This window comes from Bufo bufo, chromosome 10, assembly GCF_905171765.1.
Source record: "Bufo bufo chromosome 10, aBufBuf1.1, whole genome shotgun sequence".
NCBI lineage: Eukaryota > Metazoa > Chordata > Amphibia > Anura > Bufonidae > Bufo > Bufo bufo.
This window is the reverse complement of record NC_053398.1, coordinates 150,994,107-151,007,401: the sequence shown is the minus strand read 5'-3', so window position 1 is coordinate 151,007,401 and position 13,295 is coordinate 150,994,107. Positions and strand designations below refer to the sequence as shown.

At 45.6% G+C, this 13,295-nt stretch overlaps 1 protein-coding gene across 1 annotated transcript in view; it reads right to left on the bottom strand.

Moving 5' to 3' along the window:
* Positions 1-7,890: 7,890 nt before the first annotated feature.
* Positions 7,891-13,295, bottom strand: part of LOC120980150 (fatty acyl-CoA hydrolase precursor, medium chain-like) — a 108,762-nt gene continuing 103,357 nt past the window's right edge. Inside the window, exons 11-13 of the mRNA XM_040409049.1 lie at positions 12,007-12,156; positions 10,254-10,326; positions 7,891-8,183 (exon numbers count right to left, since the gene is read on the bottom strand). Of these exons, the coding sequence (XP_040264983.1) occupies positions 7,997-8,183; positions 10,254-10,326; positions 12,007-12,156 (410 nt within the window). The 3' untranslated portion in view covers positions 7,891-7,996. The remainder of the gene's footprint in view (positions 8,184-10,253; positions 10,327-12,006; positions 12,157-13,295) is intronic.

The following is a 13,295-nucleotide window of genomic DNA, read 5'->3' as shown; positions in this document are numbered from 1 at the left end:
ATGAATGGAGAAGGTGAATGAGTGGAGAAGGTGGATGAGTGGAGAAAGTGGATGAGTGGAGAAGGTGAATGAATGGAGAAGGTGAATGAGTGGAGAAGGTGAGTTAAGCGCCTTTAACCAGACTTATAAATTCAAGATTTTATTAGCATTGTTCAAACTGCTTCATGCCTTAAAGGGATTCTGTCACCTCCTTTTACGATTTTAAGCTGGCACCATCTCTATGTTGACTAAAGTAGCTTATTTCCAGGACTCTTCTTTTTACTTTATTTCGTTTAGTAGTTTTGATGTAAAAGCGATTTTTATGTTATGCTAATTAGGGTCCAAGGTGCCCAGAGGGGCATTTTTCTCACTCTCCGATGCCCAGTGACGCCCCCCTGCAGTGCCCAAGAACGCCTCCTGATAATCAAAACACCTCCCACAGCCCGGCAAACGGTTCCGCCCCCTCTGCACGTCATAATCTACCTTATAGAAATGCCCCGTCCTCCTCCCTGTCTGCGGCCAGAAAACTTCATCAACCTCCTGAGGGCAACAGCCTCAAAAGTCTCACTGGGCATGCGCCGAGCCCAGTGATGTGACCTGAGTGCTGTTGCCCTCAGGACGTTGATGATCGCGCAGGCTGCAGGCGCTACTGCGCCTACGCGAGTTTTCTGGCTGCAGACAGGAAGGAGGACGGGGCATTTCTATAAGGTAGATTATGACGTGCGGAGGGGGCGGAACCGTTTGCCGGGCTGTGGGAGGTGTTTTGACTATCAGGAGGCGTTCTTGGGCACTGCAGGGGGGCGTCACTGGGCACCGGAGAGTGAGAAAAATGCCCCTCTGGGCACCTTGGACCCTAATTAGCATAACATAAAAATCGCTTTTACATCAAAACTACTAAATGAAATAAAGTAAAAAGAAGAGTCCTGGGAATAAGCTACTTTAGTCAACATAGAGATGGTGCCAGCTTAAAATCGTAAAAGGAGGTGACAGAATCCCTTTAAAGAGGACCTTTCATGGGTCCAAAGAATAGGAACTAAGTAGCAAGCTACATAGAGCGGCGCCCAAAGATGTCCCAGCACTTACTATTATTCCTGGGCGCCGCTCCGTTCGCCCGCTGTGGCCCCCGGTAATTTCTCAACATTCCGAACAATCACAGCGCAGAGCTCAGAGCAAGGGAGAAAAAAAACCTCCCTGGCTCTATGCACTGCGCTGCGATTGGACAGCGCTGCTGTCAGGGAGAAGGAGAGACACTGGCGTCTCCTCCTACTTGCTCTGAATGATGAGAAATTACCGGGAGCCACAGCGGGCGAACGGAGCGGTGCCCAGGAATAATAGTAAGTGCACTTACTCTATGTAGCCTGCTACTTAGTTCATATTATTTGGACCCATGAAAGGACCTCTTTAAACATACTGCTCCCTCCAGGGCAGGAAACCGCTGGTGCTGCCACCTGTAGACAAGCATCTGCCCAAGAATCAGCAGATAGTCATATACACAGTCAGAGCACAGCAACCACGTCCAGGACCTCTGCTCTTCAGCTGCTGTTACTCAGATCCGTCAGCAGGAGGCGGCAGCGGCAATGACATCGCTGGCCGACTACCAAAGCCAATCAGTGAGAATTGTTCTTATGGGAGAAGCTACACTTACCACCTATAATGAGGCATTCTAAAATTAATGTCTAATTTGGCAACTGCTATTTCAGTAATTCTCAAATTATATTTACAAATTCTAAAGCAATTTACTAATGAGTCCAACAGCAAATCCGAGAAATCATTACAGATTATATTTATATTTTAGTATTACAACTGATTACCAGCTAGAACAGCAATAAAATAATAGATAAAACCGGATAGGGAACAGGTGGCAGCTGACCCTTCAGCTGGTCTTTTGGCTGGTCTGGCTGAGGATCCCGGTTGTAGTGACCCGGGGTACAGCGACGATGGTGAACCAGAGGCCCAACCTGTGGAAGCTAACCCATCCGCCAACCCTGTTTCCTCGTACGGCGAAAGCCTGGACAGGGGCGGCAGAGTGTGGTTGGGGGGTAGGAGGAAAAAGCGGAATAAGAAGAAGAAGAAAGGAGAGGGTCGTAATCCCTCACTCGAGTGGGACCCATCTGTCCCACTCATCCTTGACCAGAGGCCTAAGGAAGGATCAACTGGTTCCCCTCTGGTGGAAGTCTCTAATCGTTACCAGGCCCTTGACGAGGATCCCCCAACTGCTTCAGCTGGAGGGGAGGAGGGTGTGGTGCCAGGGGGCTTCCTCGCAGGTTGCCGGGCCCTGTCCTTCGGGGGGTAAATTACCTTCTGGAGGGAAGCCAAGCCTGGAACCTTGGGCAAAAAGGATGGTATGGATGTCTCTATATGTTTGAAATGACAGAAGGAGTGTGATGGTTCAGATGAAAATGCTGATGGTGGGCCGTAGATGGTAAACATCTACGGCCCACAGAGTAAGTGGGACTGCAAGTGTCTCCTCATGAGGATTAAGCCTTTTCTTTTTACCAGCCGGCAAGTGATCTTTGGAGGGGACTTCAACAATGTGACGAGGGCCTGTGATAGGGGAGGCTCCAAAGGTGGGCTGGATGCTGATAGCATTGTGTTGTCTAGGATAGTTGAGGATACTCGTCTGGTGGACGCCCATTTACGGCATAAGCCAGACCACGTGGATTTCACCTTTCATCAGGGAAATCGTAGGTCTAGAATAGATAGGTTTTATTTAAAGGAGGAGGCTTTAGAAGCCGTGGAAGTGGAATTCTCCGACCACTGTTTGATTATTTTCTCTTTGAATGTTGCAGAGACTCCCTGTATGGGCAGAGGAATGTGAAAACTGAATTCATCTCTCCTGGAAGAAGTGACAATAAGACAGTCCTTTGAGGATTTCCTTCAGAGCCAGGAACCCTTGGTGGACCTCTGCAACAGTAAGTCGGAGTGGTGGGAGATATTCAAAAAAAGGACGGCAAGGTTTTTCCGTGAGCTTTCTAACCTCAGGAGCTGGGACAGATACTGTCTGTACCAGGACCTGAGGAAGAAACTTGAAAGACTGGTTTCGACGGGGGGTAGCCGTGAGGATATCTCTCATGTGAAATCCTTGCTCAAGAGGTGTCAGTACGATAGATACGCCTCTTTGGTTGCTGAAAGGGATTTCGGGAAGTACCGCTAACCCGACCCCTTTGGAAACTGTAATATGGCAGTAAAAAGTTAATTTGTGGTAGGCCTGGTCGACAGTACGGGTTCCCTGAATCGGTCCAAATCAGGGATCCTGGAGGTCGTCAGGTCTTTCTACTCTCATCTCTTAGTTTGGAAAGAGCTGGATCGAGACAGTTTTTCAGCTTTCTTGGCTGAAGCTATTCCCAAGGCAGGAATAGACCCCTCTCTTGATGTTTTGGCAGAACCTATCAGGCAAGAGGAAGTGGGACTGGCCATTTATGGGCCTAGTCCCAAGAAATCACGAGATCCGGATGGCTTAACATTCGAGTGGTACAAGGCTTTCAAGGAACAATTAGTTCCTCTCTTGACCGAGATGTTTAACGAGTGTCTTTCCTCGGGCACTCTGCCAAAGTCAATGGGTAAGTCAGCCCTAATTATTCTGTCAAAGGGTAAAGATCCATCCCGCATTGAGAACTGGAGACCCATATCGCTTCTCAATGTGGACAGGAAGATTCTGGCAGAAATACTTTTCTGCAGATTAGTGAAGTTTGCACCAAGACTTCTTTCTGAGGCTCAGCACTGCTCTGTTTCCGGTCGAAGCGCTTTTAGCGCCGTTCTCAGTGTCCGAGAAGCCGTGGAGCGGGGTACAGCGGGCCTTTGGAAAGGGTTTCTGTTATCTTTGGACCAGGTGAAGGCTTTTGACCGGGTGAACCATGAGTACCTGTGGTCCGTTCTCTTGTGGTAGGGTCTACCCGGGAGGTTTGTAGACTGGTTAAAAACTTTGTACAAAGGGGCGGAGAGTTTCCCGTTGATTAATGGTTGGTCGGGTTGATCTTTTGAGGTGGCTTCTGGTGTCCGCCAGGGATGTCCTTTAAGCCCTTTGCTGTACGTGTTTGCGATTGATCTCTTCATTAGAAGGGTAGATCGTGGACCATTGGCGGGGGTGGGGATGGAAATGGCGGTGCGGGGGCCATCTCTGAAGGTGGTGGCGTACGTCGATGATGTCTCCATTCTTGCCTCTTCGGAAGAGGAGGTGAGCTGGGTGATGTCGGAGGTGGACCGCTATTCAGAGGTTTCTGGGTCTCAGATCAACCAGAACAAATGTGAAACTCTCTGGCTGGGGGAAGGGGATCCTGTCTTCGATCTCCAGAGCACTCTTCCAGAACCCCAGAAAGCTGTAAAGATCTTAGGCATCAATTTTGGCCAGGATGGAGATTATCATCAGCAAAATTGGGAAAGTAGACTAAAAGATGTCGCCCAAAGGGTGGACTGTTGAAAGGGATGGTCTTTATCCCTCAGGGAAAGGGTTCACCTGTGCAAAGCCTACCTGATTCCCATACTTCTGTATCTAAGCAGTGTTTGTGTTTTGCCAGGGTCTCTCTGGGCTACGGTCTACAGCCTATTTTATACAGATGTTGTGGGGAAACAGGCTGAACCTAATCAAGAGAGAGGTTACTTACTGCACAAGGAGACTAGGCGGGTTGGATATGGTGAACCCGGTAGTATTCTTAACAAATACCTTTTTAAAAATTAATACTGCAAACCTCTGGAAAGAGAGGGCTCCTTTGTGGGTAATTTCCTGTAGGGAATGGTTTCAACCCTTCTTCCAGGAATGGGAGACAGGAGGGCGAGTGAAAGACCTACGTGCGTCACATGGATATCTTCCGGCTTATGTTGCCCCGGTTCTAAGAATCCTGAGACGGTGTTGTCTGGAGAAGGGAGAGGTTGAGACCATGTCGAGGTTTTCCCTTGACAGGAAGGTTCTATCTTACCTTTTTCAGACCTCACTGGCCTTGAGGGACTGCCCAAGTCAGGATCTGGAGGTGGACTGTCTTTGTTGAATTCAGAAAGGATCCCTAAGAAAGTTTGGGATGTGACTTGGCGCTGCTTCCACGGTAAGCTATATGTAAGGGACAATGTGAAGTGTAGAAACTCAGAGGAAAGGGGTTGTCCCCGGGAGGAGTGTGGTAACCTGCTGGAAACCATGGACCACTTCTTACTTCATTGTCTTTTTAATATAGAGGTGTACAAAAGGGTGGGGGCTTCCATCGGTTGGCCTAGGCTGGCCGCCCTGCCCTATGCGGAGTGGGCCTATGGGGCTTTAAAAGACCTTGGTGGGAGGGACAGTCGCACTTTATTCGTAGTTAGTGCAGTTGTTAGGCACCACATCTGGTGTGCACGGTGTCCAGTGTCAACAAAGAGTCACAAAATCCTCCCGGTGGAGACGGTATGTAGGAACATCCTGGGTGACCTGGTGAAGGTACTCTCTCGAGTACGAAAGGTGGGTGGACCCCAAGGCCTCTCGTCTGTGGAGGGGCTTCTGTTTTGGGGTTCCTTAGCTGAGTAGTACTGTTTTCCTGGTGGTGGGCAGGTGCATAAATTTGGGCACTGTTGTCATTTTATTGATTCCAAAACCTTTAGAACTAATTATTGGAACTCAAATTGGCTTGGTAAGCTCAGTGACCCCTGACCTACATACACAGGTGAATCCAATTATGAGAAAGAGTATTTAAGGGGGTCAATTGTAAGTTTCCCTCCTCTTTTAATTTTCTCTGAAGAGTAGCAACATGGGGGTCTCAAAACAACTCTGAAATGACCTGAAGACAAAGATTGTTCACCATCATGGTTTAGGGGAAGGATCCAGAAAGCTATCTCAGAGATTTCAGCTTCTGTTTCCACAGTTAGGAACATATTGAGGAAATGAAAGACCACAGGCTCAGTTCAAGTTAAGGCTCGAAGTGGCAGACCAAAAAAAATCTCGGATAGACAGAAACGACGAATGGTGAGAACAGTCAGAGTCAACCCACAGACCAGCACCAAAGACCTACAACATAATCTTGCTGCAGATGGAGTCACTGTGCATCGTTCAACCATTGGGCGCACTTTACACAAGGAGATGCTGGATGCGAGAGCGATGCAGAGGAAGCCTTTTCTCCGCTTGAGGTGGGCTAAAGCACATTTGGACAAGCCGGCTTCAGTTTGGAATAAGGTGCTGTGGACTGATGAAACTAAAATTGAGTTATTTGGCCATAACAAGGGGCGTTATGCATGGAGGAAAAGAACACAGCATTCCAAGAAAAACACCTGCTACCTACAGTACAATATGGTGGTGGTTCCATCATGCTGTGGGGCTGTGTGGCCAGTGCAGGGACTGGGAATCTTGTCAAAGTGGAGGGACGCATGGATTCCACTCAGTATCAGCAGATTCTGGAGACCAATGTCCAGGAATCAGTGACAAAGCTGAAGCCGCGCCGGGGCTGGATCTTCCAACAAGACAACGACCCTAAACACTGCTCAAAAATCCACTAAGGCATTTATGCAGAGGAACAAGTACAACGTTCTGGAATGGCCAGCTCAGTCCCCAGACCTGAAGATAATTGAAAATCTGTGGTGTGACTTAAAGAGAGCTGTCCATGCTCGGAAGCCATCAAACCTGAATGAACTAAAGAGGTTTTGTAAAGAGGAAAGGTCCAAAATACCTTCAACCAGAATCCAGACTCTCATTGGAACCTACAGGAAGCGTTTAGAGGCTGTAATTTCTGCAAAAGGAGGATCTACTAAATATTGATTTCATTTCTTTTTTGTGGTGCCCACATTTATGCACCTGCCTAATTCTGTTTAAACAATTATAGCACACTTTCTGTAAATCCAATAAACTTCATTTCACTTCTCAAATATCACTGTGTGTGTCTCCTATATGATAGATTTAACTGACATCTTTTATCGTAACAACCAACGATTTATACAGGAAAATCATGACGATTAACAAGGTTGCCCAAACTTTCGCATCCCACTGTATATACAGAATAAGAGCAGATACTGAGGCTTACACCCGGTATACAGGACAGGAGAAGTGGTACTGTGCAGTGTATATATATACAGAATAAGAGCAGATACTGAGGATTACACCCGGTATACAGGACAGGAGAAGTGGTACTGTGCAGTGTATATACATACAGAATAAGAGCAGATACTGAGGATTACACCCAGTATACAGGACAGGAGAAGTGGTACTGTGCAGTGTATATATATACAGAATAAGAGCAGATACTGAGGATTACACCCGGTATACAGGACAGGAGAAGTGGTACTGTGCAGTGTATATATATACAGAATAAGAGCAGATACTGAGGATTACACCCGGTATACAGGACAGGAGAAGTGGTACTGTGCAGTGTATATACATACAGAATAAGAGCAGATACTGAGGATTACACCCAGTATACAGGACAGGAGAAGTGGTACTGTGCAGTGTATATATATATACAGAATAAGAGCAGATACTGAGGATTACACCCAGTATACAGTATAGAAGTTGTACTGTGCAGTGTATATATACAGGAGAAGTGGTACTGTGCAGTGTATATATACAGAATAAGAGCAGATACTGAATATTACACCCAGTATACAGGATAGAGGTTGTACTGTGCAGTGTGTATATATACAGGAGAAGTGGTACTGTGCAGTGTATATATACAGAATAAGAGCAGATACTGAATATTACACCCAGTATACAGGATAGAGGTTGTACTGTGCAGTGTATATATATATATATATATATATATATATACAGGAGAAGTGGTACTGTGCAGTGTATATATACAGAATAAGAGCAGATACTGAGTATTACACCCAGTATACAGGATAGAAGTTGTACTGTGCAGTGTCCATATATACTGTGCAGTGTAAGACCATATCCATACCAGTTTGTAAAAATGTATGTGAATTTTGGAAGTAAAATGGAGCTACAGAGGCCATAGAAAGAAAAGCTTCAGAATTCCAGAAAGTAAACTTTATTAGTGTCTCCTGAATTATAACGCTCCTCGGCCTCCTCTCCGTTTTGTCCTTCACGTGTAGGAAGCTGCTTTGTCTGGATCTACAGCTCTGCGTGATCTCCTCCTCCCGCTCTCTGGGACCGGATTTTCTCTGGAAGGATCTCCGTCCAGAACTTGAACTTGTCCTCCTTCAGTTTGGAGGACGATTTCTGCTGTAAGTTAATCTCCATATAGTGTTCGTCTGCGCCGTACTGCGGCCATGTTGTCAGGTCGGCACTATTGGGGTTCCTGCAGTGAATAATGAGGCATTATTAATAACGAGGTATAAAATATAATATAGATATATTTAAGAGTTGCACAACTAACCCAGAGATAATGATAGGTGCTCTGATCGATAGAATACCTCCAGTCACGTGAGAAATTATGTATTAAAAAAGTTTGATCGGCACTCAATATCTGTTCCAAGCTGCCAGCATTTTAATAAACAACAAAACAATAAAATTCAATTGCCAATTTTCACACTAAAAACAATTATACGCTAAAAACAAAATACACAAAAATCCAAACATGCGTATGGTTAACCTAGTATGTGCTTGTATACACACCAGAGTCCTGTATAGAACTAATATGAATGCTCTATTGCTCTAAATGGATACCACTGATGAAGGAGCAAGTGTAACAAAGCTCCGAAACGCGTCTGGTTACCATTGGAAAATACCTCATCATCTACAAGAAGATCAACTACAATATGCCGGCATAGATGTTTTCTTTCATCGAACTTTGAAGCGATTTCTGACTTTAAACCAACAAGAACTTTCCACTCCATAACGGTCGAGCAAACATAGGAAATTCGATTGTGAAATGTCCAATTAAGCTACACACCTGCGGTAAACTCACGAGATATATCGGGATCTCAGAGGTAAGCATACACCGGCTGCTTCACACGTGGGACGCCACACAGCACGGATAAACACCCGGAGAAACCCATCTACCAGTGAGTACCATATATATACGAAAGTTTAAAGTGGTAAAATCGAAATCCGCAGACATCCTGAAAACATAGGTTGGGATAATGTAACGGTCACGTACACACACACAGGGGGGAGGATAGTGACCACTGCGCTCCACCCTCACCCCTGTCCCTGCCTACTTGCCTCACGAGTCCTGATGACAGGGGACAACTGGACGGCAGTCCCTAACTTAGGATACGTGCGGGAAGAACAGACAAGACAAATAACGGATAGTGAACGGACCGGGTCAAAACCAAGAGGACAACGCAGTACAGAGGGATAAGCAAAGAAAGGTCAGGAGAAGCCGGGGTCATAAATACCAGGAGAGCCGAGAAGTACCAAAGGAGTCCGCAAAGAATAGTCAGGTGGAAGCCGAGGTCAATATACCAGGAAGGATGCGCAGTACAGGAGGAGCAGGCAAAGGATCGTCAGGGAACAGGATCAGGTAAGTACACAGGTATCCAACAACTGCCAGGAACCTAAATTAACAGGCAACCTGTGGCCAGCAGGCTGCCTGTATTCATAGTGGGGAGTGAGGGTCATGTGACGTGGCCAGCGTCACATGACCGACAGACCAACCCGTCGAGCACCGAGTGATCAGCTCGGCGCTCAAGGCTGACTTAGGAGCAGTGAGCCTCCCAGCTAGCAAAGCCGCCCTGGGAACGAGGTCAAACACAGATCCTCGCTCCCGAAGCTAAGCAGCAGGTCTGCGGCTGATGGGAGACCGAGTGCGCCTTCGGCACCCCGTTACAGATAATCCTCGAACAACCTTACGAAAATTGTGGATTTAATAATACTCAAATTGTGTGTTAATAGGATGAACATTATGAACAATCTGATGTGACTGTCGAGTAACCATCGTATAATTCCAATATAGGATTTAAGTCCACCCTTAATACAGAAACAGGGTGCATCGATAGAAATATATATTGAAAAAAATTGCAAACATCAATTGCAAAATAACCGCCGTAAAATAATCGCAACAAAATCGGATGAACTACAATACCATCCCGATGCGATTTTTTTGATTGATTTCTTGATTGATCATTTTGCAGTGACATTCATATTAGTTCTATACAGGACTCTGGTGTGTATACAAGCACATACTAGGTTAACCATACGCATGTTTGGATTTTTGTGTATTTTGTTTTTAGCGTATAATTGTTTTTAGTGTGAAAATTGGCAATTGAATTTTATTGAATTTTATTGTTTTATTGTTTGTTGTAAAATGCTGGCAGCTTGGAACAGATATTAAATGCCGATCAAACTTTTTTAATACATTATTAATTACGAGCAGATAATAAGGTGACCGCAACGAATGTGCCATCATTCTGGTTCTGGTTCTTACCCAGTCCGAGCAAAGTTCGCCCAGTATTTCATAACCTTCCTCGTCAGGACTTTCTCTTCAGGGGTGGCAGGTCCTGAGAAAGAAGAAAAAAATCACTATTAATAACTGACCTACAATGCACACAGCAGCACAACTCGCCTTCCTGTTCTGTTACAATGTATCAGTGCAGATAAAAAAGTATCAGTCATGATTTAGGTCTGTTAGGCCTCTTTCAGACGGGCGTTGCGGGAAAAGGTGCGGGTGCGTTTTTTTCCGCGCGAGTGCAAAACATTGTAATGCGTTTTGCACTCCCGTGAGAAAAATCGTGCATGTTTGGTACCCAAACCCGAACTTCTTCACAGAAGTTCGGGCTTGGGATTGGTGTTCTGTAGATTGTATTATTTTCCCTTATAACATGGTTATAAGGGAAAATAATAGCATTCTTAATACAGAATGCATAGTACAATAGCGCTGGAGGGGTTAAAAAAAAAAAGAAATAAATTTAACTCGCCTTAGTCCACTTGATCGCGCTGCCCGGCTTCTCGTCTGTCTCCTTCTTTGCTGAACAGGACCTGTGGTGAGCATTCATTGCAGGAACAGGACCTGTGGTGACGTCACTCCGGTCATCACATGATCCATCACCATGGTAAAAGAACATGTGATGGATCATGTGATGACCAGAGTGACGTCACCACAGGTCCTGTTGCTCCACACAGCTAAGATGAAGACAGAAGAGATGTCGGGCTCCGCGATCAAGTGTATTAAGGTGAGTTAAATTATTTTTTCTTTTTTTTTAACCCCTCCAGCGCTGTTTTACTATGCATTCCGTATTCAGAATGCTATTATTTCCCCTTATAACCATGTTATAAGGGAAAATAATAATTATCGGGTCTCCATCCTGATCGTCTCCTAGCAACCGTGCGTGAAAATCGCACCGCATCCGCACTTGCTTGCGGATGCTTGCGATTTTCACGCAACCCCATTCACTTCTATGGGGCGTGCGTTGCGTGAAAAACGCTGAATATAGAGCATGCTGCGATTTTCACGCAATGCGAAAGTGATGTGTAAAAAATCACTGCTCATGTGAACAGCCCCATAGAAATTAATGGGTCGGTATTCAGTGCGGGTGCAATGCGTTTAACTCGCGCATCGCATCCGCGCGGAATACTCGCCCGTGTGAAAGGGGCCTTAGAGGAATGTCTACATCGGATACAATTGCAGCAAATTCTCAGTCATGTCCCTATTGACTGACAGCAAGCAGAGGTCTTGAATATTACAAGACATTGAAACATAAAGAATATTAGAAGTGTATTATTATACAATGATTTTAATGCTGCAGAGATGAGGATGGTATGTCACGGCTGCCATGTTCATTTTCAAATTTTTCTTTTTTTGTTGTCAGACATGATGTGTTGTCATGTCTAACATTTAGGTTGCTAGGGACACACTGCCTAGAAACCACTTATTTTAATGCAGACAGCTTTTCCCTAGTAGAGAAAAGGGAAGGGTCTACGTTACTGATAAGGGTGGGTTCACATCACGTTTTATGCCTCTTTTTGACATATACATTATAAAAAAAAAAGGATACAACAATGCATCACTCCACATTCTTGTATCCTGCACAGTCCAGTAAAAAAAAGTATACTTTTTTTTTTTTTAACAATGAAACTCTATGGTGAATGGACGCCACTGTATGGCGTTATGTTTTTTATATACGTTAAAAGGATAGGAAAAACATGATGTGAACCCAGCATTACAGTATAGGACTACTCACCAGCAAAAATGACACTGTCCCTCAGGAAGGGTCCTCCAAACACAAAGACGAGCTCATCGCCATGATCGGCCTTCACATAGTCTGGTCTGACATGAGCCAGCAAGGATGTTGGGTGCTGGAACTCATAGACGTAGACGGGGAGCCCCATATCTAAGCAGAGATAAGAAGACTACCAGTTATCTGATAATTATGGAGCCTGTGATGTATAGGGGGATCATTGCCGCCCATGTATTACATAGAACACAATAACTGCAGGAGGTGCCCACAAATGATGTCATCAGGAGCGGACTGAGAGGACCCCGAGACTGGGACTAGCGCTATTACTGTGCACATGGACTAAATGCTAGATTGGGACATTAATCTGTTACACACCTCAGAGGTTTACTGCCGGGGTCCGGCATCTGTGGGCCCCCTCAGCCACCAGGGCCACTGGCACTGATCATCAGACAATTGCTTTAACCCTTTTTTTTTTACGAATACATGTTGTAACTCGCCAATATACACCAATCAGCCATAACGTTGTCTAATATTATGATGGTCCATTGTGCCATTAGAGATGAGTAAATCTATTCACAGGTTCATAGAGTCTTTTTTCTCCGATTTTTTCGGGAACCAAATCGAACCTGGATCTTTTTTGGTTCGATTTGGACGAATCTTGTAAAACGGTGCCCAGTGCCATTTTACTGAGGTATTGACAGTGGGCAAAAGCACCGGGTAGGAAGAAGAAGCCATGTCACATGACAGGAACTGGGGGAGGGCTTGTCCTGATTGGCTCAGAGGCTGACAGGCAGCCTCTATGAGCCAATCAGTGTGAACTAAAGAAGGGAGGAGCCTGTAAACAGCTACAGGACGGTCATTGTGTGCTTAGTCTTTGACCAGAGAGGACCATCTCTGCAGGAGGGCAATTAACAATCATTTAGGGAGCCATTATCTAGTGCTAGGGGCGAGATTAGGGAGAGATTAGGGCTAGTAGTAGGAAGGAGATGAATTGGGTAGTGGGGATTTTAGCAGGAATGGAAAGTTTAGGGACAAGAGCTGCCTAGCTGGGCAGTGAAGAGCTGGGGCTGGCTGGTCCTTGCAGTGCACCCTATAATAGCCACAGTTTATATAATTGAGCGCTTATAAGCAATCTATAGTGTTCTGTCACCACTGGGCAGGAGGAAATAGCAGTCAGTTGCGGCCAAGCAATATCCGCAGCAATAAAATATCCAGATCCACCTGACGCTGCATCAGACGGTTATTTGGGGGGCGGGTGCAGCAAGTGAGTGCAGTAAATGCCATAGAGGTGC